At 37.5% G+C, this 25,503-nt stretch overlaps 1 protein-coding gene and 1 pseudogene across 16 annotated transcripts in view; both read left to right on the forward strand.

The window, feature by feature from the left end:
- LOC129482867 (uncharacterized) overlaps positions 1 to 25,503 on the forward strand; it is a 153,289-nt gene that overhangs the window by 14,117 nt on the left and 113,669 nt on the right. The window contains exons 1-6 of one of the 16 annotated variants that reach the window (XR_008657837.2): positions 4,587 to 5,174; positions 8,615 to 8,664; positions 11,191 to 11,253; positions 15,940 to 16,052; positions 17,219 to 17,415; positions 18,419 to 19,347. Coding sequence is in view for 11 of the 16 variants with exons in the window: in XM_063639373.1 (XP_063495443.1) it covers positions 5,016 to 5,174; positions 15,940 to 16,052; positions 25,216 to 25,315 (372 nt within the window). In the remaining 5 variants the exon portion in view is untranslated. The other 15 variants (XR_010120797.1, XM_055279375.2, XR_008657838.2 and 12 more) reach the window with 15 other exon arrangements.
- Positions 1,384 to 1,476, forward strand: LOC129483813 (uncharacterized; annotated as a pseudogene).

Consider the following 25,503-nt stretch of genomic DNA (forward strand, 5'->3'; position numbering starts at 1 on the left):
TAGTTGTTTGAATACTCCCGCTGCTCTTCTGGAAGTAATGGGCATTTTGAGAGAAAGTAGAGGCCAATAATTGCCAGAAACATTAGACAATTAGGAAGAAAAAGGTGTCCAAGGAAATCCAGGGTTCTTCCCAATGCACATTCAGATCTTCTGATATTTCCTTCCTCTGTCTAACATGAATATTACATCCCAGCTGGTGTTACCTGCTTGCCATTGCCTGAACACAAATGATCCATTCCCACCTCTGCTCATACAGCTCATACTGTTTTCTTGACATACCCTCACCCACTAACTTCCCCTACCAGTAATCATTGCTATCCGGTGTGGGCCCTTATTATATCAGGCTCTGGGTTATATGCAGAACTCAATTTAATTCTCAAGCAATCTTACAAACTAGGTAGTATGGACTGCATCCTCAATTCATATGTTGAAGCACTAACCCCCAATGGGATGCTATTAGGAGGTGGAGACTTTGGGAGGCAATTAGGTTTAGATGAGATCATGAAGGTGGTGTCCCAACTTTTTTTTACTCCCTGTGCTTGAGGAGCAATTAGGGACTTAGCAACAAGTAAATCCACAACATATTTCAAATGCTGCAATCCTTTGGATCACTAAGACCTCCTTTGATTTTTCATGAAAAACATCATCCTATGCCAGTCAATACAAGCACTGAAAGTTGAAATTGAGAAAAATCTGATAAAATGTACATTTCAGATTTGTCTCAGATAGATACTTATCTCCAAAAGCTAAGTTTTTACTTCCTTTCTCCCTTGAAGTCAAATTGTTCTGTAATCTTTGATATGTTCAGAGCCCATAGAATCATGTTAGGTTCTCTAGCCAATGTTTGGACATAAAACCTTCAGATAAAGTTTCTGTAGTGGTAAAGGAAGAGGTAGAAGCTCTGAAACTGTGCAACATTTTCAAAAGGATGAGTCTGACTAATGAAATTTGGTGCATAATTTAAACAAAATTATGATATAATGGTGGGAGGGGATATTAGATATGTTTTTGTTAAGTAATAAAACTAATGATCTTTTTTTAATATAAGAGATATAAACATCTGAGGACAAGGAGAATATTTTTTGTCTTAATGTTTTGCTCCCAATAAAAAGCTATTTTATCATTTTTCCTAAAATATAAACAATCATTTTTGTTCTAATTGGATAAACAACTTTCTGGAAATTTATATAAAAGCACAGAAATATAAGCTTCACTTCTTAAAAATAACATTTTTGTTAGTTTATTATTACTAAGCTTATGATCATAATGGAAATGTCAAAGGATGCAGACTGACAGAAAAAAAACTACATTGTGGAGCATATGCTTTCAGACGCTTCACTGTAATACTATTTTGTTGTTGATTTGTTTTACTTTTATATGTTGATCCTTTTGTAGTTCATAAGTGTGATGCTTGGGTATTCCCATTCATGTGTGAGATGTACCTCACTCAAATGTTGGCACATTACCCATACGATGTGAAAAAAAAAAAAAAAAAACCTTTTACATGTTAATCAGTACCTATCTACAACATACTTTTAATTGACTTTACAGCACTTCATTATGTGGGTGTACCTTAACTTATCACTTTTGCTGAACATTTAGGTTGTTAGCAATTTTGCTGTTGTATCCTCTGCTATAATGACAATTTTTATAGCCTTTTTTTTTACATTTTCATATTTATTTTTATATAAGCTACATCTAACATTTCCTTAGTATGTTAACATAGAGTTACTGGGTCAAAGAGCACTACTAGAATTATTTCCTTAAAAAATAGATGTAGACCATGGAATACTGTGCAGCCATAAAAAAGGATGAGTTCATCTCCTTTGCAGGGACATGGATGAAGCTGGAAACCATCATTCTCAGCAAACTAACACAGGAACAGAAAACCAAACACCACATGTTCTCACTCATAAGTGGGAGTTGAACAATGAGAACACATGTACACAGGGAGGGGAACATCACACAGTGGGGCCTGTCTTGGGGTGGGATGCTAGGGGACGGATAGCATTAGAAGAAATACCTAATGTAGATGATGGGTTGATGGGTGCGGCAAACCACCATGGCACGTGTATGTAACAAACATGTATGCTCTGCACATGTATCCTAGAACTTAAAGTATAATTTAAAAAAGTAATATGTCCATTAAACTGTGTGTGAGTTCCTTGGGGGCAGGGTTACTATCTTATTGATCTCTGTATTTTTAATCTGATTAAAAATACTTGATGTAAGATGGACACATTCTAATCACGTAATCCTTTAAAAGCAGATAACTTTCTCTAGCTGCAGGCAGAAGAGGTACAGTAGAAGGAGAAGTGAAGGAGATTCCAAGTGTAATAATGACTCAAAGCACACTAGCTTATCTGGAGATGGAGGAATTCAGGCCACCTTACATCCTTGAGAGAGGCTCTTCGTTCACAGCCTACAAGGAAGCAAAGACCTCACCTCTGAAGCCCAAATACCTGGATTCTGACAGCCAACCTGAATGAGCTTGGAAGAAGATTCTCCCTCAGAGCCTCTGAATACTAGTCCAGCTTGCCAACAACTTGATTTCAGCCTATAAAACCCAGGCCAGAGAAAACAGCTGAGCTCACCAGACTTCTGAGCTACCGAACTGTGAGATAATAAATTTGATTGGTTTAAGTAGCCAAGTTTGTGGTAATTATAAGGTAGCAATAGGTCATAAATACATCATACTTTACATCAAAAGACCCAATTTGCTTAACAATGTTTAAAAACATTTATTCCTAACTCAGAAGGCAGGACAATGAGACATTATTATATTCTAACATTTTACCTGTCACATTGGGAAATATATAAAAAGAAGTTGTGGTAGCAAAATTCATTGCTTCATGGTATTCACCATGATATTTCAAAAGAACAAGCTAACCATTTTTCTAAATGCTACAATCTGACAAAATCATAAATATAATCAGATCTTGGCTTGATTTAACCACATATAGTGAGAGTTGGATTTGAATGAAGGTACAGATACTCTAAAGTAGCTCAGATGATTTGTCATTATAATTTGTCATTATAATTTGTTGTTATTTACTTTCTCTGTCATTACAACCTCTGTTTAAAGAATCTGGTTTTTAAAATCTTGGTTTAGATAAGCAAAAATAATACCTAGAGTAGTTAAGCCTTCAGAAAAATGAAAGCATTCTTGAGTCCCTGGTGGGCATATAAATTGGTCCAAAGTTTTGGGGGAGTAATTGGTGATACATTTCAGAAGTCAGGATAATGTACTTGACTTCTGACCTAAAATTCCACACCTATTTTTTTTTTTGAGTAATGTGTTTTATTCTACTAATTTATTGAAGTTTCATATAATACAAATAAAAGAACAAAAGGATAATAATTTAACAAAGCAAAAAGAATACTAGTGCTTTCCTTTTATTTAATGGATGGAAAATAACTTTTGGGGCATTAAAATCTTGCCCGACTTACACAATCAACATTATGATTCATTGACATCTTGCATTAATGATCTCACAACATAGAATTTCTTAATTTCATTCTCATGCTGATCTCAAGGGAAAGTTGAAAGTAAGGGAATGGACTCCTTGACTCAGCCCTGGCACATACTAATCTATTTTCTGTGTCTATATTTTACCTGTTCTGGATATTTCATGTGAATAGAATCATACAATATGTTGTTTAACTTAGCAAAATATTTTCAAGGTTCATCCATGTTGTAGCAGGTATTAGTACTTCACTTCTTTCTGTCACCAAGTAAGTATCCATTGTGTGAATACGCCACATTTTATTTATCCATTCATCAGTTGATGGACATTTGAAATTTTTCCACTTTTTTGCTATTATTAATAATGCTGGCATAAACATACAAATTTTTGAATATACGTATGGTTTTGTTTCTCTTGACATATTCCTGGGAGTAGAATTATTGGGTCCTATAGTAACTTATATGATTGACCTTTTGAAGAACTGCCAAACTATTTTTTAAACTGGTTGCACCCTTTTAAAATTCCTCCTGGAACATATCAGGGTAATCTATACATTTTTTAAGGTTACATTGTGTATCTATGCCATGGCTTTGTATATAATGGACAACTACTGAATATTGTTGAATGAACCACCAAATGATAACAATGGAAGTTAAATTCTAATATAAAATCTTCTTAAAAGTTAACATCCAACATACACAAAGTAAGTACTTAATACACTGAGTTCTACCAATACATGACAAGTGTGTTTTTCTGTAGTAAATCTGAAATATCAGTAATAGCTGCCTGTGTTAGTTTGTTCTCCTGCTGCTATTAAGAAATACCTGAGATTGGGTAATTTATAAAGGAAAGAGGTTTAGTTGACTCACAGTTTAGCATGTCTGGGGAGGCCTCAGGAAACTTACAATCATGGCAGAAGGGGAAGCAAACACATCCTTCTTCACATGGTGGCAGGAGAGAGACATGCAGAGGGAATAGGGGAAAAGCTCCTTATAAAACCATCAGAGCTCATGAGAACTCACTATCATGAGAACAGCACAGGGGAACCGCCTCAGTGATCTAATCACCTCCCATGAGGTCCCTCTCACAACCCATGGGGATTACAAGTTGGATTACAATTCAAGATGATATTTTGGGTGGGGACACAGCTAAACCATATTACTGCCTGTCTTTGTTCGAGCTGCTGTAACAAAATACCCTATACTGGGTAACTTAGAACATGTAGGCAAACCCAAACAAAAACTATCTGTGTAAAATAATAAAAATACTGTCTAATTAGTGGAGTTTCCTGTGCGACCAGTCATTTTGTTTGGTATTGTGATCTTTCTCCTCAGGCAGCTGGCGTACTTTATGTGCCTGGTGATCATTGGTTGGCCACTCATATTTAAGAGAAAAGGACTGGCTTACTAGTGCAGCTTCCCCTTCCTGGTGCAGTGGTGATGTGATGGCAAGCTCTCTCTGTGTGTGGCAGATTTGAGTGGGAAGTGGCATTCTTCACTTCAGGATGAAAAGGAGTAGGCTGCTAGACTGTGGGTCTCAAAATTCCAGATGAGGAGAGATTTACTGTGGGCATCAATATTCACCTTCAAAACATTCGCTTACCTAGACATTCAGTTTATAAAGAAAAGCCGTTTGTTTTATTTTTTACCCAGGAGACAAAAACACATGACTCTGAATGGGGTGGAAGAAGCTGATGAAGGTTGCCAGGTGGGTTAGTATTCTTTCTAGAACACCTGTACTGTAATCAGTGTACATTTTTCTTGCTTCTTATGAAACTAAAACTGAATTTCCATAGGGATAATGGTCATTTAATTGTCTTCTAAACAGGCATATTTTGAGATAAGTGGGGGCTTCTATTAATTATTCTAGGAAAATAAGTTAAAGACTGCCCTAGAAAATCATGATACAAGATGTTTCATCTATATGATTGGCTTTTAGCTTTGCAGGTACTTAGCAGTTTACTGCAGTAACTTTTCCTGCTTGTTTTATCAACCCACTTCCATTTATTTTTGATCTTTCAGAAATATGTTGACATTTCTTATTTGTTGGTAAAGTATGCACACACACCTCCATTTCTCTGCCACGTTATCTTTTTTATATGACTGTTCTATTTTATACTTGTATCCTTTTTTTAATCAGCAGGGTTTTGTGAGGTATTGGAGACAAATATGTGTGCAAAATTGCATCTAGAATTGATAGAATTTTAAATAAAATTAGTTCAACTTTGGCATTTGTGGATTTAATTGATGCCACCAGTGAGGCTGTATTAATTATGATTTATGTTAAAATTAAGGTCTGACAAAAGTGAATATTTATTAAGTATACAGTGTTGATAGTTAGAATTAGAGCCAGAATATATGCCCTCTAGGTGGAGAAGAAGACTTTAAGCCAGGATTAAAGCACTTGTATAGCATTTGTATAATAAAGAATTTTGCTAATATAACCAAATTGGGCATGAGGTCAGTACCAAATAATGAACAGTTCGAGTTGAAAAACATTAAAAAAAATGCAAATTTTAAGCTTTTACATGTGCACTCCATTGCTCTCTGAGATCATTTGGATAGCAGAGGAAAGGACATTTCAGGCAGAGGGTGTATGAAGTGCAATACTCTGAGCAAGGAACTTGCCTGCTTTGTTCAAAGAACAGTGATGAGTGATGAGCCCAGTTTAGTTACGGTGAAATGAATAAGGGAGGAGGGAGGAGGAGATGTAGTCAGAGAAGTAATGGGGCCAGCGCATGTAGGTCCTGGTATACCATGGTAAGGACTCTTAGTTTTTATTCTGAGTGAGATGGAAAGCCATTGAAAGGTTGTGAATAGAGGAGTAAGATTATGTTTTCATGGAATCTCTATGTCTGTTCTTTGGAGAATATGCTGAAACTGGACAAACTTATTATAAAACAGTAGGTTAGGTAGGAAGTAGTTGCAATAATACAGGCAAAAATTATTGTGTTGTGCACCAAGTTGATGTTTTGTGATAAACAGCCAAATTCTGGATCTATTTTGAAGACAGAGAAAGTAGGGTGCATTGACAAATTTTGTGTAGATAAGGAAAGACATACAGAATGGTGCCCAGATTTATATGTCTTAGTTAGATATGAGCTGTATGAGGACAGGAGTCATACATGCTTGCTCAGTATTTTATCCTTTTCTAGTATCTAGTTCACAGACAGCAATAAGAAGTCCTGAATGAATGAATAAAATATTCATGTAGGACACTGTATCAGAATTTGTATATAAAGCAGAGATCCCTCTTTTCTAGGCTACCAAATTCTTGATCTTTCTGAAAGTCCTTTTTCTCAGGCACAGGGATGGAAGATGTATGGATTCTTCCTTTTCGGATCCAGGTGCTTCTTCCAAATGTCCTCCTGTCAGTCTCACTCTGGTGGCTCTCACCCTGCAGGGCAGTGGTTGGTTATTCTTTATCTTTCTAGATTATGCAGAGAAAGGTGTTGTGTAGACCAGCTTCCTCTGTTTCCACCAAGATTCAGACTACTCAAACTGCATGTTCATTCTCAGAGAGAAAGAGGGGCCATATCCCATTTTCTCAAGATCCAATGCACTCACTCATTTGTTTTTTGAAAGAGTCTTTGTATTTTGAAAGAGTGACCTCTGACCTCTCAAGGAAACTTTCACAACATGAGTCTTCAGAGCCCTCAATTTGGCACTACCTGTAGCACAGAGCACCCTAATCAAGGGCCTAATGAGTCATTTTAATCCTGTTACTCTGGTAATTTTCTATTATGGGTATAACACAGTTATTTCCTTAGTAGTGCCTAGAAACAGTGTATGTTGACCTAGTTACAAACATTCTTTACATAGTACAATACTACACAGTGTGGAAAAATCTATTTGAACATATTTTAGAGTAAAATGATATAATAAAGAATAAAACTCAAAATTCTACTTTCAAAGTTTTGGCCACAGGGAAAGGTGATGAATCCAATTAATAAGGCTCATGATTATCAATAAAAAAGTATATAAAAGATAACAGAATAAAGTTTTGGGTTTTAGTTTTCAAAAGTTCATTTATCCCTGTGACAATTTTTTAAAGTTGTTGGAGAGATGGTGCTGACAAGTATGTCAGAATGCCCTAGAAATTAAGGGTATCACTTTAGCAACTGAGAGAGGTAATTCTGAATTTCGAACAGAAAAAAAAAAAGAAAAAGAGAAAAGAAGAGAAAAAGTTGTTACCTTCAGGAGAACCAAGCCATTGCAAATATGTCCCTGTTAAGTTGATCGGATTGCTGTGAAAATGTCAAGCATCTCTGTGCTAATTGCTTAGAACATCCTTCTATTTACTACTTAAAAAATGAGTAAAATGTGAAAAGGTGCCTTTGATCTAGATTTCTGAATCTGCACTGGTATGTTCATTTTAGGCATCATAATGGTAAATATGTAAAGCAGGTTTCAAATTTTTCAGTTAATCCCTCTATAAAGGCAACCTTTATTCAAGGAATCTATAGTGAGGGTGAGGTTATCATAGACTTTTCTTGCTAATTTTGGTTTGCAAATTTCTAACCAACTTTCTATAAAAAATGTAATATGAGACAAATATGAGAAATAAATGACATTTCTTTTTCTTGGTGGAATCCTGTGCTTCATAAGAAACACTGGATGAGTTTCCGTATTCCAGTTTAGAAAAACGTATTGGGGCTACAGCTTAAGAGCAACACTTAGGTGATTTTTTAGCAATCTTTGATGAACTCTAAGAAAATGGGGCTAAAATGTTTCTCGAACTTTATCACAGCTAATCAAATTTAGAGTCAAATAATATGTAGGCTGAGTAAAAGTTTCCACATAGAACAAAATCTTTTTTTGTTGTTGTTAAATGTGACTTATGGCACATTTTAATATTTTTTTCTCACTTCCCTACTTTGTTACATTCTATTCTCAAGCCTTTGGTTTAGTCCTTATTCTTAAATTCATACATGCCATGTATTGTGCTATAATTCATTCTTGGATGATGACTATACTACAGAATGATTTGAAAAAAGTAATTGTTCTTTTTTTTCATTCATTGTCATTAAACCAATCAAAAGCATTAGACTTGTTATGGGGTTTCTGATTGTTTTAGTCTGATTGGGCAGTCATAACAAAATACCATAGACCGGTTGACTTGAACAAGAAAAATTTACTTTCTCACAGTTTGGAGGCTGAGAAGTCCAAGATCAAGGTGCCAGCCAGCTGGGTTCCTGGTGAGAGCCTGCTTCCTCGCTTGCAGATGGCTGCCTTCTCTTTGTGTGCCCACATCGCCTCTCTTCAGGTGCACATGCCTGGAGAGAAGGAGAGAGGTCTCTCTCTCTCTTCCTCTTCATATAAGCCGCTGTACTATCAGATTAGGGCCCCACCCTTATGACCTTGTTTAACCTTAATTACCTCCTAAAGACCCTATCTCCAGATACAGTCACATAAGGCATTAGGGCTTGAACATATGAACTTTGGGCTTCAACATATGAATTCAACGTATGAATTGGAACACAATACAGTCCGTTGCACTGATCTGTCAACAGATCTGTGTCAGTATTTCCAGTGGTTTATTATGCTGATGGTCTTTCATTTTCTGCAATCAACATTTACAGAACTGTACTGACTCTTTGCTAGACTCGGGGCATATACTCTGTACCTGATACTATGCTAGATTTGAGGCATTATAAAAATATATAAAAGAGTCTCCTGATTTTAAGCTTATAGTCTGACAGTCCAGATTGTATATATATATATATATATATATATATATATATATATGTCCACAAATGTCATTAATAATTCTGAAATAAGTAGAATCAAATAGGCTAAAAGTAAGATTATAGTTAATACACTTTTAAAACCCACTCTGATATCAATACCCCTGTTAGACCTTTGCAAGGCTATCTTGTGGTTAATTTCTTAAATTAGGCGGTAAAAGTTTAGGAGATACCCTGAGTATATAAGCATTGAGGCTAGCCCTGTCCTGCCAGTTTCCTTGGTATTATTGTGACTGTTAGGTTTTAAAGCTGTTTCTATGTGTGTTTGCCCTTTTATTAATTTTAGTCAGTGGACCCACCTTTTCCTTTCTACACTGGTGTGTCGATGGCCTTTCCTTGTAATAACAGTTGACATAATCCTGTTGAACTGAAAGAAAACACTACTAAGGAAAACACTGGATCCTTCCAACTTTCTTAGACCTCTGTATGGAGGAATGTAGGTTTTGAGCCAGGGTCAAGCAGAGAAAGAAGATACCAGTGTACAACCAAATATTTCAGGCTCTTGGGCACTGTTTGCTTTGTTTGGGACTGACATCATTACCCTTACTCTATTCTCATACTGAATTGGAATTACAATATATATTTTTTTAACCTGTCTGACTGGCAAATGTTCAAACCAGCAATAACAACCAATGCTGGCAAATAGTCAAGGATATAAGCATTCCCTCACTTTTATGAGAGAAGGGTGAATTCCTCAATTTGTTTTGGAAAATAAATCTAGCAGCAACTATTTGAATTAAAACATCTATACGTTACACAGGAATTCAAATTATTGAATTCTTACATATTAAAATCACACTTGATATAGAACATGTATAGACATAATACTATTTGTATCATTGTAGTAACAATAAATCATAAGCTGTCTGAATGTCCGTCAATGGGTAATGGATTAAATCATGGCACTTGTGCATGTTCTTGCACACACACACGCAATGGAAAGTGATGCAGCTCTTAAAGAGAATCATATTTAGATGTATTGGGACACATAAATGTCCCAAATGGGAGGGATGTTCACAATACACAGTGAGATTTAGAAAAGCAAAATCAGAGTGAAACGAATAATACCAATAAATTAAAAAAATCAAAATCTAAAAACATGGGGCCGGGCATGGTAGCTCACACCTGTAATCCCAGCACTTGGGGAGGCCGAAGCAAGTGCATCACTTGAGGTCAGGAGTTTGAGAACACCCTGGCTAACATGATGAAAACCCATCTCTACTAAAAATATGACAATTAACTGGGTGTGGTGGCGCATGCCTGTAGTCCCAGCTACTCGGGAGGCAGAGGTTGCAGTGAGCAGAGATTGTGCCACTGCACCCCAGTATGGGAGACAGAGTGAGACTCCATCTCAAAACAAAAAACAAATAAACAAACAAAAAACACCTAAAAACAGTTTATGTGCTGACCAAAGAGAAAATGGGGTCAAGTACATACCCAGTTCTTCACATATGTAAATTAAGGGAGGTATGGGAGGATTTTTGACTTTACACTCATTTGTATATTCACTTATTATATCAGAAATGGAAAGGCACAGAGAAGAAAAGAAGAGGAACACCATCCTGTTGATGGATGCTGGGTGAGAGAAGGGCTGGACACCAATATGACAGCCAGATTCACTGCACTCCCCTAAACGCAAATGAGTGGCTGTCTCTGACTTTTTGAGCACAGAGATTTGGAGGAGGATGGTGACTGAGGAGGAAGAAAACATGGCTGGAACAGCCAAGTCACCTGCAGTTATTGACAGGGCCCTCCCCTGTACAGTTGTCTTTTATATTGGCAGGGCACCTCTCTCCCTAATTATGTTCAGGGGAAGTTCTGCCCATACTTGTGCCAAGTTCCCAAGGTGGGGAGGATGAGGGCAGAAAGGGATATTGTTGAAAGAGGGTGCATCTACTCCAGGTATAAACAGAAACTTTCAGGTGAGCCAAGAAATTCACCAGATGTCCAGGCTTCCCTTTCTTCCTCTACCCACAGAACCAAGCACCAATTTGCGTGTGGGGGTGTCACTGTCCAAAGATTTGCTAGGAGAAGAATATGGTAAGATAATATTTGAGGTTATTAATCTATGCTTTTTATTCTCTCTATACACATTTTTCTCTGCCTGTTCCTCCTCATTCAGGAAGGTAACTGGCCCTGGGAACTGTAAGATAGGTAATGTTTCTGGCTGTTAATTTTCAGTTCCTTAAATCTGAAGAAGTCAGGCAACATTTCCAGGACAGGAAACATTAAGGACGATTTGTGGGCCTAGGTGATGTGTCTTGGCCAGAAACAGGATGGAAGGTGAACTTTCCAAGGTAGGAAGAGATCCCCATGGGAATAGGGGAGTGTAGGGAGGAGGAGAGAGGAATGTCAGTGGGAGCAAGTAGATAGGGTCAGTGCCCTGCTTCCAACTACATGAAGAAAGGGATGGAAAGATCCTAAAGAGAAAGTGGATGCTTAGTGTTGAGGCAGATGAAACTAAGAGGAGCCATTCTCCCAATGGCAGACATTTTGGAATTACAAAAAAAAAAAAAAAAAAAAAAAGAAAGTGCTGCAGGGAGCATTCTTGTGTCCCTGTGCAAAAGTGTTTCTGGATTTTATGCTTCAGAAGTTGACTTGCTGAGTCCTGAATTTCCAACTTTACTAGATAGTGCAAAAATGTTTTCCAAATCATACCAGTGTACTCTTTCAACCTCTTATATTTTTCTTTGCAAATGTATGCTACACTGCCTTAGTGAAATGTCAATGTTCATTAATTATCAGTCATTAAGAATTTGTAAGTTTCCTGTCTCCCCTACTTCCTTACCATTACTTGTCATTGTCAGACTTTTGAAAATTTTCCAATCTGATGGACATGAAAGAGTATCTTGTCTTAATTTGCATATTTCTATTACCAGCAAGTGACAGCTTTTTTCCACATATCTTTGTTGGCCATATAGAGCTTTTGTTCTGTGAACTGAAGGTTTATATTTATCTATCTACTGGGCTTTTTGTAGCTTCCTCATTTATAGGATTTTTAAAATATTCTAGACTGCAACTATTTTTCAAATGTCTTGTAAATATCTTCTGTCACTTGCTTGCCTTCTAACTTGATTTATAGTGTTGAATATATAGAAATTTAAAATGATATCATTAAATTTATTCTTTTTTATTTTGTACATAATGGTTTGCTCTGTTATTTCTTTATTTCAATAGACTCAATTTTTTAAGAGCAGTTTTAGGCTCATAGTAAAATAGAGTAGAAGATACATAGATTTCCCTTATACCTACCTCCACCCCTGCATAGGCATAATTTCCTTCATTTTCAATATCCCACACCAGAATGGTACATTTGTTACAACTGATATACCTTTTTGTATTTTGATAAATCTTTTCTAACTTTAATGTTATGAGAGAGCCTCCTACATTTTCTCCTAAAATTTTTAAGGGTTACTTTTGTCTTTAATCCGTGTGGACTTCCTCTTGGTATATAGAATGAGGAGAAACTTGATTTTCTGATACATTTTAAAATCTACTTCTAAATTACATGGGGCCAGACCATCCTACTGGCAGATTCACCTGTGTCCCCACTGAAAGATTCAGGAACACAAAGCAGTTCATAGCAGGTGTTAGGACAGGAGATTGTGGTCTATCACTGGACTCTTGGATAGGTCTCAGAAACCAAAGAACATGCCAGGGTATTACCAAGATTAGTGAGTGGCATGACTTTTCCATGTCAGGGATGTTGGCTGATTAGGCAACAGGGACATTCAGATTGAAAAGAGGTATAGGCCGGGTGCGGTGGCTCACGCTTGTAATCCCAGCACTTTGGGAGGCCGAGGCAGGCGGATCACGAGGTCAGGAGATCGAGACCACGGTGAAACCCCGTCTCTACTAAAAATACAAAAAAAAATTAGCCGGGCGTGGTGGCGGGCGCCTGTAGTCCCAGCTACTCGGAGAGGCTGAGGCAGGAGAATGGCGTGAACCCGGGAGGCGGAGCTTGCAGTGAGCCGAGACTGCGCCACTGCACTCCAGCCTGGGTGACAGAGCGAGACTCCGTCTCAAAAAAAAAAAAAAAAAAAAACAAAAAAAACGAAAAGAGGTATAGCTGGCCTGTCCTCACAACTGGATATTAGGATCTGTCAAAACAACTGACAAAGCAGCCATCATAGGAGCAAATATGGCAGAACTAACACAGCCAAAGTGTTTTCCAAGCCAGTGTATGCAACCTAGAAGAGAATATTTCCTGGGAAACGTTTCATCTCTTTAAGATCATTAATTTATGCCATGTATACTGTAACATTTTTAAGTTCTTAAAAAATTTTAATGTAGTGGGATGTAGTAGAGAGAGGGAAAAATCATTTTTAATTGGTTGGAAAAATGGGATTTATATGTATTTCCTCCCCCCCAAAAATAATACAATAAAAATAATAAATTTTAATAATTTTTTTTTTTTGGAGACATAATCTCACCCCGTCACCCAGGCTAAAGTGCAGTGGCGTGATCTCAGAGCTGGGATTACAGTTGCAAGCCAACATGTCTGGGTAATTTTTGTATTTTTAGTGGAGATAGAGTTTCACCATGTTGGCCAGGCTGGTCTCGAATTCCTGGCCTCAAGTGATTTGCCTGCCTCGACCACCCAAAGTGTTGGGATTACAGCATGAGCCACCGTGTCCGGCCCAATTTTAATAATTTGAGCAAGGCTCACAGTTTTTCCTATAAAAATTCTTCCTTATAAGTAAAACAACTACATGGGATTTCATGGCTATTTTAGTATTTATATAACTCTTTAAGGAAAATAAAACTTTAGTTATATATATAAAACCTTGAGCTATATAAATAACTTTGAGTTATATGCAGTTATAATGGCATTATGTGCTCTAAAGTAAAATCTCAATGTCCTTTGTCTCACTGATCATAATTAAAAAGTATAACCAGAATCCAGTTTGTAATTTCCAAGATGACTGTCACTGTAAGTATTTGAAACATAGTTGATCTTTGTAAAAAACTTTTTTTAATGAAAATAATTAGCTGGGAATATCCCACATGTATTCTAAATCCCCCAGTTGGTTTAGGTAATTTTTCTTATTCTTCCACAACACATGGTATTCTTTCTATGAATGACATCAGTTTGGAAATACCCCGTGGTTTTCTGAGTTATAAATGGGTATCTCAGTATGAACTCCTGATTATATTATGATTCATACTTTCACTTCTGTTTTTTCATACTATCATTTTGAAAAAGTGAAAATGAAACTATGTCTCACTGGCCAAGAGTTCACAAGGGAGATAGAAAAGCAAAGTTTAATGGAATGATTTTTAAAATATTGAAGGATTGTGGTCTGAGAATATTGTAAAAACCATTTCTTAAGGAAAAGCAATGTAGTTGGGATCAAAACAAAAAAATGCTCTTTGAGAGTTTCTCTGGAACTTTAGAGTGTCTACTTTCAGAGTTTTGCTTCACGTAAGAGCATTGATGAAGTAATAATTATTATACTTATAATTATTCAATTATTAAGTATTGATTTCTTCTGGCATTTATTTATTTATTTATTATTTATGACTCTTTTAAAATTGTTTTTCTTGGTGGAACTAGGTTATGAACCCTAGCATTTTAATTCTAGAATTTGTTCTCTTGAGTATTACACCATAGTAGCAATTTGATGGTAACACTAAAGAAAGAAAGAAAGAAAGAAAGAAAGAAAGAAGAAAAGAAAGGAAGGAAGGTGTGGAAAGTCCCAGAATGACTGCAGGTCTGAGAGCATTTATTCAAACTGCAAATTTTCTTAGGGCAGGGGTCATGCTTGCTCTGGCTGTGTTCCCTGCACCTCAGTTCCTGGCACATAGCAACGCCTGACAAATATGTGTTGAATAAATGAGTACAGTAGCTTAAAAGCAAATTTTTGTACTTCATGGTTTTCTGTAGAAAGCCACAAGAAAAAAATTTCATCTGAGGTCTCAGCATTCTAGTAACTGTGAAGTATTAAGACTTGTGTGAGTTCCCCTTATGAGAGCCTTAAAGTATTAGTATCATGAGGTATGAGGTCTAAGGCTAGATGCCTAAATGGCCGTCTCATTTTTTATTAAGCTGGACTTGCAGCATGGGAACTTTGCCAGGGATTATAAGACCTTTATAAAGATTAATGTGATTTTAAAAATCGTTAGCTTAGGCCAGGTGAGTTGGTTCACGCCGTAATCCCAGCACTTTGGGAGGCTGAGGTGGGCAGATCCCTTGAGTCCAGGAGTTTGACACAAGCTTGGGTAACATGGCGAAACCCCATCTCTGCAAAAAATACAAAAATTAGCTGGGTGTGATGGTGCATGCCTGTAGTCTCAGGTACTTGGGAGGCTGAGAGGTGAGAGGATTGCTTGGGCCCGGGAGGTGGAGGCTGCAGTGAGCTGTGATTGCGCCACTGCACTATGGTCTGGGTGGCATATAGCAAGGCCTTTCTCAAAAAAAAGTTAAAAAAGACTTATTAAGAGTAAATTTACCTCCTTGGGCTGCTTGTCACCAAATGGTCATTCTTAACAAATAATTATGTCTTGTGGGTCAATACGTGTTTTTAAATTTTATTTTATGTATTTATGTTTTGAGGGTGTCACTACTGTTACTCAGGTTGGAGTGCAGTGACACATTCATAGCTCACTGCAGCCTCAACCTCCCTGGGCTCAGATGATCCTCCCCACTCAGCCTCCTGAGTTGTACAGGCATGTGCCACCATGCCGGGCTGATTTTTCTTTTCTTTCTTTCTTTTTTTTTTGTAGAAACAGCGTCTGGCTATGTTGCTCGAACTTGGTCTCGAACTCCTGAGCTCAAGCATTCCACGCTGCCTCATCCTCCAAAGTGCAGAGATTACAGGGGTGAACCACCATGCCTGGTAATATGTGTTTTTTAAATGAATAATTCTTCACCTTCAAATCTCCTCTTCCCAGACCAGTTTTTTTTCTCTACCAACCTTGCTTTGATGATTATATTTCAAATATACCAACTCCTTTAGGTTAAGGCATTGAAGAATGGTTTGTCTAAGAGAGGATATCACCTGTTTTAACTTTCATTAACATTTTAAGATGGAATAGTCCAACAAACCAATGAAGCAGTTATTCCCTGCATTTCTAAGAACAGAAGAGGTGTATGAGTATTTAAGTGTTGAGGAATAAAAAGAATGTCTGCATATCTGCAGTAGCCAATATGAAATGTGAAGAATGTTTAGTAGAGAATAGAAAAGTTACTTCTTCCAAGAATGGTCAAGAGGGCTTCAAAACATCACTTAAAAATGTTATAATATTCCAATGTCAGTTATACCAGTAACCTGATCTGAAAATGATGTTGAGAATATGCTGAGAATAATAATGATATTAATAAAAATGCTTACTATTTTGAGTAATGACATTTTGTGATCACTTATTAATCAGCAATTGATTACCAGAACAGAATTGTTGTAAGAATTAAATGGATATTAATGAAAAGAAAGTCAAACAGTGAGATTTTCTTTGAAAGCTTATGGAAATTGAGTGCAGCAAGATGGGTCATCTTAATGAGATAAAATAGTTTATGGGCCTGTAAGATTTGACTTGCAACTTGTTAAATATTTGTGAAACAAAGAATGTGTTATACAGATAGGGAGTTGGTTCACCTGGCATATGAAAAAATAAAACAAAGAATCTATGAGGTACATTATGGCAGAAAAATCTAGCAAAATTGGGTTCCAAGTTTTTTCCTGTCTGATGATTGTTGAAATTGCAGCATCAGCCATTCTTTGCTTGGTGTAATCGAGCATCTTGTTTAAATCAACCTTCCACTTACTCTAGATTCAAGTCAAGCAATCAACATTAGGTTGGTACAAAAGTATTGCAGTTTTTGCCATTACTTTGAAAGGCAAAAGACGCAATTACTTGCAATTACTTTTGCCCTAACCTAATATTTCAATTCTAATTTGACTTCCGATATAATTTTACAAGAAAGGGATGCTTTAGCTAGAGATCCCCCTTGGCAATTGTATTTCTTGTTGTAATTAATAAGATGGCTTTTTGTTTATTTGTACAGAAGTCTCTTGAATCGAGTTTCCATGAATTATAATTCCCAAGTTTGACCGAATTTGACACCCTGACGAGATTGAGTTTTTGAATTGACAAGGCTGAGCAAGAGAGTTAGGGCTGCAATGGCTTCCCAAGGTTGTTGCCACTTGGATGACTTCTCCTGTTCTCTAGCTTCTGGCGGGGACACAGTGTGATGAGTACCTGGTAATAAGCATGGCATGGGGTGGTGGTGTGCTGCCGATGTTAGTTCCCATTCCAAAGTGTTTCTCCAATAGCTTGTATGAGGATGAGGGAAAGAAAATAATTCACTTGAGAAGAAGCAAAGTAGGGAGAAAAGGAGACCTATTTGTTGCAAGCAAATTTTAGTGACTTGGTAAGCTCTGAAAGAAATCTGTCATGAGTATTTATCAGGTGTAATGGTTAATTTTAGGCGTCAACTTAACTGGGCCATGGGATGCCCAGGCATTTGATCAAACATTATTCTGGGTATATCAGTGAGGGTGTTTTTGGATGCATGAGATTAATATTTAAACTGATAGACTGAATAAAGCAGATTGCCCTCCATAATGTGGGTGGGCCCACATGGTTTGGTTCGTTGAAAACCTGAAGCGGACAAAGGCTCATCTTCCCATGAGTTAAAGGAAGCTCTTTCTGCTTGAGTGCCTTTGAGAGGGGACTTTTTTTTTTCCCCTGCTTTTGGACCCTAACTGAAACATTGGCTTGCCCTAAGTCTCAAGCCTGCCAGCCTGAGCACTGGAACCATTAGCTCTCATGGGTTTCCAGCTTGCTGACTTCAGATCTTAGGATTTGTCAGCTTTATACTCATGGGAGCCATTTCCATATAATATATCATATTTCCATATCTCCTATTGGTTCTGTTTCTCTAGAGAACCCAGACTGATACATCATATGCCATCATAATATGTCATATTACCAGGAAATTTTACTTTTGCAAATGAATCACATCTTTAATGTACTCACTGGCAGGACAAATTCTTTTCATCTAAACTAGATTTTTGTGACCCAGGGTGAATGTGTTTCCTATTTTTTTCCTTTCATGAGGATACATCTCATTAACACTTTTCAAATTTATCTTCAGTAACTGAATTAAAAATTTTTGTTGTACTCTTATGACACAGATGCCTGTGGTTCATCCCATCTGGTTTGTTTTGTTTGTGATGCTGCCACATTTCCTTTCCCTTAACAGGCTCTTCCCTCCAATCCCCAAACTAAACCTTGGACCGTTTCTCCACTGGACCACCAGCTACAATGTCAACAGCTCCACAACTTGCAAGTCTTGCCAAAGTGTTTTAAAGGATGATTTATTAAAGGAAAATCTAAATTAGCAATTGGATATATTCCACTATAGTAACTTAAGACCACTCATTAATTCTACAGTGACTTACTGAGCACCTACCACTAGGCCAGGCTGGGGAAACAAAGGTAAAATAAGCAGACTTTTTCCTTGAAGAGGGGTGGCAGGAAAACAGATATGAAGACTAAGAGGAAAAGAAAGTGCCTGATATTTATTGAGCATCTACCCTTTACCAAGCACTCTGTGAGGGGCTTTCCAATGAATCTTTATAACAGCTCTCTAAGGGAGGTACTATTATCCCTCATTTATGTATGAGAAAACCAAGGCTCAGGGAGGTTCTCCAGTTAGGAGCATAGAAATTATAGCTAGCATTCACTGAGCCTCAGTAACAGGGTGGAGTTAAAACCCTGGTCTGTCTTCATTTTTGTTCTTCTTTCTGCTTCACCTTGCCTGTCTGCTCTAGACCTTCACTGCCCAATATGATGGCCACTAGCCACATGTGATTATCCAGCACTTGAGATGTGGCCAGTCCAAACTGATAAGTGCTAAAAGCACAAAATACTAACAAGATTTCAGAAACATAGTATGCATAAAACATAAAATATCTCATTAATAATTTTTATATTGATGACATGTAGGAATAATAACATTTAACATACACTGGTGTATCAGGGCTCTCCAGAGAAGTGGAATTAATAGGAGATCATAATTACATGTTATATATTTAATTTATATATGTAATAGGATATATACACATACACACATGTATATACATTTATTTATACACACATACACATGTGTATATACATATATTTACATGTAAATGCACACGCATTATGTATATATAAATACACACATATGTGCCATATACTTACGTATATGTAAACACACATGTATATGTATATATACATATGTATGCATATACACATAATATATGTGTGTATATATGTAGGTGTATATACATGTGTATATACATAATATCCTGTTACATATATACCACACACACACACACACACACAAAGAATGAGAGACAGAGAGAGAGAGAGGAGAAAGGAATTTATTTTAAGGAATTGGCTCCTGTAATTATGGAAGCTGGCAACTCTGATATTTGTAGACTGTGTTAGCAGCCTGGAGATTAAGGTTAGAGCTGATGTTGCAGTTTTGAGTCAGAAATCCACAGGGCAGACTAGGCAGGCTGGTAACTCAGGCAGTGTTATGAACTGAATTGTGTCTCTTCCCCACATTCATATGTTGAAGTTCTAACCCCCAGTGAAATTGTATTTGGAGAGAGAGCCTTTAAAGAGGCAATTGAGATTAAATGGGACTGTAAGGGTGGGGGGCTGATACAATAGGACACCAGGGATGTTCTTGAACAGAGAAAAGGCCTTGTCTGCAAGCCAAAAAAAAAAAAAGCCACAGGAGAACCCAAACCTGCCAATACCTTGATCTTGAACTTCCAGGTTCCAAAACTGTGAGAAAATACATTTCTCTTGTTTAAACCACTCAGTCTGTGCTGTTTTGTTATGGGAGCCTGACATGGTTTGGCTCTGTATCTTCATTCAAATCTCATCTTGAATTGTAATCCCCACATGTTGAGGGAGGGACCCGGTGGGAGGTGATTGGATCATGGCCGCGGTTTTCTCCATGCTATTCTCCTGGTAGTGAGTGAGTTCTCACTAGATCTGATGGTTTAAAAGTGTTTGGCACTCCCCACCACCACTCTCTCCTGTTGCCTTGTGAAGAAGGTGCTTGCTTCCTTTTGCCTTTCACCATAATTGTAGGTTTCCTGAGACCTCCCTAACCATGCAGAACTGTGAGTCAATTAAGCCTCTTTCCTTCATAAATTTCCCAGTTTCAGGTAGTTCTTTATAGCAGTGTGAAAATGGACTAATATAGGAAATTGGTACTGGGAGTTGAGGCACTGCTATAAAGATACTTGAAAATGTAGAAGAGACTTTGGAATTGTGTAATGGGCAGAGGTTGGAAGAGTTTGGAAGGCTCAGAAGAAGACAGGAAGATGTGGGAAAGGTTGAAACTTCCTAGAGACTTGTTGAATGATTTTAACCAAAATTGTAGTGATATGGACAATAAAATTAAGGCTGAGGAGGTCTCAGATGGAGATGAGGAAGTTGTTAGAAGCTGGAATAAAGGTCACTCTTGCTATGCTTTAGCAAAGAGACTGGCAGCATTTTATCCCTGCCCTAGAGTTCTGTAGGACTTTGAACTTGAGAGAGATAATTTAGGGTGTCTGGCAGAAGAAATTTCTAAGCAGCAAAGCATTGAAGATGCCTATTCTGGCTTTTTCTGAATGTGTACAGTCATATGTGTTCATGTAGAGATGATCTGAAATCAGAATTTATGCTTAAAAGGGAAGCAGATCATAAAAGCTTGGCAAATTTGCAGCCCATCCATGTGGTAGAAAAGAAAAACCCACTTTCTGGGGAGAAATTCCTTCCAACTGCAGGATTTTCCATAAGTAGCAAGAGGCTGAGTGTTAAGAGCCAGGACAATGGGGAAAATGTCTCCAGGGCAAGTCTGAGATCTTCACAGCAGCTTCTCCCATTACAGGCCCAGTGGCAGAGGAGGGAAAAATAATTGCATGGGCCAGGCCCAGGGCCCTGCTGCTCTGTGTAGTCTTGGGATATGGTGACTGGCATTCCAGCTTCTCCAGCTCCAGCCATGCCTAAAAGGGGCCAAGGTACAGCTCAGGCTGTGGCTTCAGAGTGCAAGCCCCAAGCCTTGGCAGCTTCCATGTGGTGTTGGGCCTGCAGGTGCACAGAAGACAAGGGTTGAGCTTTGGGAACCTCTGCCTAGATTTCAGAGGATGTGTGGAAACACCTGGATGTCCAGATAGAAGTTTGCTGCAGAGGCAGAGCCCTCATGGAGAACCTCTACTAGGGCAACATAGAGGGGAAATGTGGGGTTGGAGCCCCCATACAGAGTTCTCACTGGGGCACTGCCTAGTGGAGCTATAACAAGAAGGCCACCATCCTCCAGACCCCAGAAAGGTAGATCCACTGACAGCTTGCTTCTTGCTCCTGGAAAAGCCACAGGCACTCAATACCAGCCTATGAAAGCAGCTGTGGGGGTTGTATCCTGCAGAGCCACAGGGGTGGAGCTACCCAAGGTTCCGGGAGCCCACTTCTTGTATCAGCATGCCCTGGATGTGAGACATGGAGTCAAAGGAGATTATTTTGAAGCTTCAAGATTTAATGAATGCCCTGCTGAGTTTTGGACATGCATGGGGCCTATGGCCACTTTGTTTTGGCATTTGGAACAGGAATGACTGTACCCCCATTGCATCTTGGAAGTAACTAACTTGCTTTTGATTTTACAGGCTCCTATGTGGAAGGGACTTGCCTTGTCTCAGATGAGACTTTGGACTTGGACTTTTGGGTTAATGCTGGAATGAGTTAAGACTTTGGGAAACTGTTGGGAAGGCATGATTGGTTTTGAAATGGAAAAGGACATGAGATTTTGGAGGGGCCAGTGGTGGAATAATATGGATTTCCTCTGTGTCCCCACCCAAATCTCATCTTAAATTGTAATTCCTCTGTGTTGAGGGAGGTGATTGAATCAAAGAGCAGTTTCCCCATGCTCTTTTCATGATAGTGAATGAATTCTCACTAGATCTGATGGTTTAAAAGTGTTTGGCAGTCCCCTACACCTGCTTTCCTGCTACCTTGTGAAGAAGGTGCTTGCTTCCCCTTCAACTTCTGCTATGATTGTAAGTTTCCTGAGGCCTCCCCAGCCAGGTGGAACTGTGAGTCAATTAAACTTCTTTCCTTTATAAATAACCTAGGCTTAGGCAGTTGTTTATAGCAGTGTGAAAATGGACTAATACAAAGTCCTAGCAAAGATAATACAGGTAAATTTTTTATGTTACAGTCTTTTTTTTTTTTTTGAAATAGGATCTCATTCTTTTGCCCAGGCTGAGTGCAGTGGTGCAATCATGTCTCACTGCAGCCTCAACCTACCAGGCTCAAGTGATTCTCCCATCTCAGCCTTCTGAATAGCTGGGACGACCGGCACATGACACCATGCCTGGCTAATTTAAAACATTTTTTTTTTTTAGAGATGGGAGGGTCTCACTATGTTGCCCAGACTGGTCTTGAACTTCTGGACTTAAGTGATCCTCCTGCCTCATCCTCTCAAAGTGTTGGGATTACAGGCATGAGCCACCACACGAGCCTCTATGTTACAGTCTTAGCTCTTAAGGCCTTCAACTGATTGGTTGTGGCCCACCCACAATATGGAGTGTAATCTACTATACAGATTTAATTGTTAATCACATCTGAAAAATATTTTATTCTGCCATCTAGACTTTTATTCAACCAAGCAACTGGACACAATAGGGTAGCCAGGTTGGCACATAAAACTAAACATCACAATTGGGTTCAATAAAGTATAGCTTTAAAATTATTTTCACTTGTTCCTTTTAATTTTTTAAAATGTGGCTACTAGAACATTCAAAATTATGTATGTGGCTCACATTTATTACTCACATTTTATTTCTATTGGACAGTGATGTTCTAGACATTTATGAAAACAAATGTATTCCAAGTGAGTATCGAGGAATTACAGTACAATATGCTTGAGGCAATTGGTGAAGGCTTTGCAGAGATGGTAAGATGATGAAAGCACAAATCCTTGCATCAGAATGCTTAGGTTTGAATCTCTGCTCTGCCACTTCACTGTGATGCAGGGCAAGAAACTTAAGCTCTCTGTGCCTCATTTTCTTCATCTGTAAAATGAGGTAGTAATTAGATCTTCCACATGGGATTGTGGTAAGGGTTAAATGATTTCATATACTTAAGCATTTAGAATAGTATCTGAGACAGTAAATCTCTATAAATGTTAAAGAAGGTCTTGCCTGACCAAAAACTGGACAGAAGAGGGGCTGGGCAGTTCCCCAAGGGATTATTGAAAAGGGATGAATTTCACAGGGAGGGAACTTGTAACTCTCTTCTTTGGGCTTCCCTTTGTGTCTTACCACAGGAAGATCAGCAGTAGAGTCTCAGTATGTTCTGTGGCTAAGAGTTCAACCACTTGCATTGAGTTTTGCGTCAGTTGGTGAATGACCAACATGTGTCTGGCAAAGCACTTGGCATCCCTTTTAGTCATTTTACCTGATCTCAGCAGCACCCATCCCTGCAGGACCCAGCCTCGTTTTTAATATATTGCTTTTATTTCTTAAAATGTGTGTAAGTGGAGCCAGAGAGGAGAGAGAGGAGGGAGTGAAAACACTGAAAAGGGGAAAATGAAAGACTAAAAGATATTTGCAAGACATTTGTCAGTCGCACAGCAATTCAATTTTTAAAACAAACTTGGCATTGAGATTTATACAGTTCATTTACTCAAAGAAGACTTCAAATTTTGTATTCCACTCCTTTGGGGACTAGTTGACACATTAAAATCCAAATATTACAAAATAAAATGAACTGAAGCATGAAATTAATATTTAGCATACAGATTTACTTAATTTTACTATTTAATAATAGTACTTGATTTTTAAAGACTACTGCTGACCAAAAACAATGCAAATTATTTATTGTGGGCCACCTACTTACTTCTCAAAAAATCCTGAGAGGTACTTAAATGTTTACCCTTATTTTTACAGTAGGACCTGCAGCTTAACAAAATTAAGTAAATGTTCAAGTTTATACAAACAATACATAGCTAAGTCAGGAATTTCAACTGAATACATTGAGCTCCCATATTATAACACTCCAGTTTACAATACATAGTCTGTGCAACTATCAATTTCAAAATGCATGTATTAATTCGTCACATGTTTACTCAGCACCTTCTTCTAAAGGCACCATCCTAGGCAGCATGTCCATTTGATAGTGTTTCCTTCTAAAACTGACAGTTTTGAAAATTAATTGCTTTAGAGCTAAAATGCAATTCAAATTATCACTGAATCCTCAGATGACTTTTAGTTGCTGTTATTTTAATTCAGGATGAATTAATCCAAATGAAAAATGTCCCGGACATTCTACAAAATTTTTGCCCTTAATATTCAATTTTTTTAAATCAGAAAGGATAATTTAACCTTAGTAGGTTGTATGTGTAACAAAATTTATTCATTTCTTCTATGTTTTCAGTTTTGTTTACATATAGCCACTCATAATACCTTCTTATGATCCTTTGTATTTCTTCAGTGTTGGTCAAAATGTCTTCTTTTTCGTCTCTGATTTTATTTATTTGAGTCTTTTCAATTTTATCTTAGTTATTCTAGATAAATGTTAGTCAATTTTGTTTATCTTTTCAAAAAATAACTTTGTTTTGTTGATCTTATAAATTATTTAAAAATCTTTATTTCATTTATTTCTGTTCTGAGCTTTATTACTTCACTCTTTCTACTAATTTTGGTTTTAATTTGTTCATATTTTTATAAAAATGAGTTACCTTTAGTTGAAATTTCCAGTGAAAACTTAGAAATTGATCAATACCAAATTGATTTTTGTTTTTATTTCTGCCAGTAGATTAAAGTCTATCAAAGATTTAAAAATATTTATCCAAAGTTCAAAGGCTTAGTCTATGTTTGGTGATTATCTTACACTTTGTGCTCATAAAATATTTCGACTCTAAGCTTTCCGTTGTGTTTACACAAAGCACATCAATGGATCGCTTCATTGGGTGTTTCGTCCTTCTTGTTTGATTCTTCTTTTTCTATGGAATGGAAGCTATGCCAAAGGGAAGCTCCTACCTGGTCCCATTCCTCTCCCAGTTGTTGAAAATATTCTACCCTTAAGAAGTATGAACATCAGCAAATCCATAAGCATGGTAAGTATAGCTATTTTCTTTTTTTAAATTTTGTGATTTTCTACTATTTAAACTTTTAATTTAGATTCGAGGGTACATGTGCAGGTTTGTTTTATAGGTAAACTCTCGTGTCATGGGGGTTTGTTGTACAGATAATTTTGTCACCTAGGTACTAGGCCTAGTACCCAATAGTTATTTTTTTCTCCTCC

Source organism: Symphalangus syndactylus, chromosome 5, assembly GCF_028878055.3.
Source record: "Symphalangus syndactylus isolate Jambi chromosome 5, NHGRI_mSymSyn1-v2.1_pri, whole genome shotgun sequence".
Taxonomy (NCBI): domain Eukaryota; kingdom Metazoa; phylum Chordata; class Mammalia; order Primates; family Hylobatidae; genus Symphalangus; species Symphalangus syndactylus.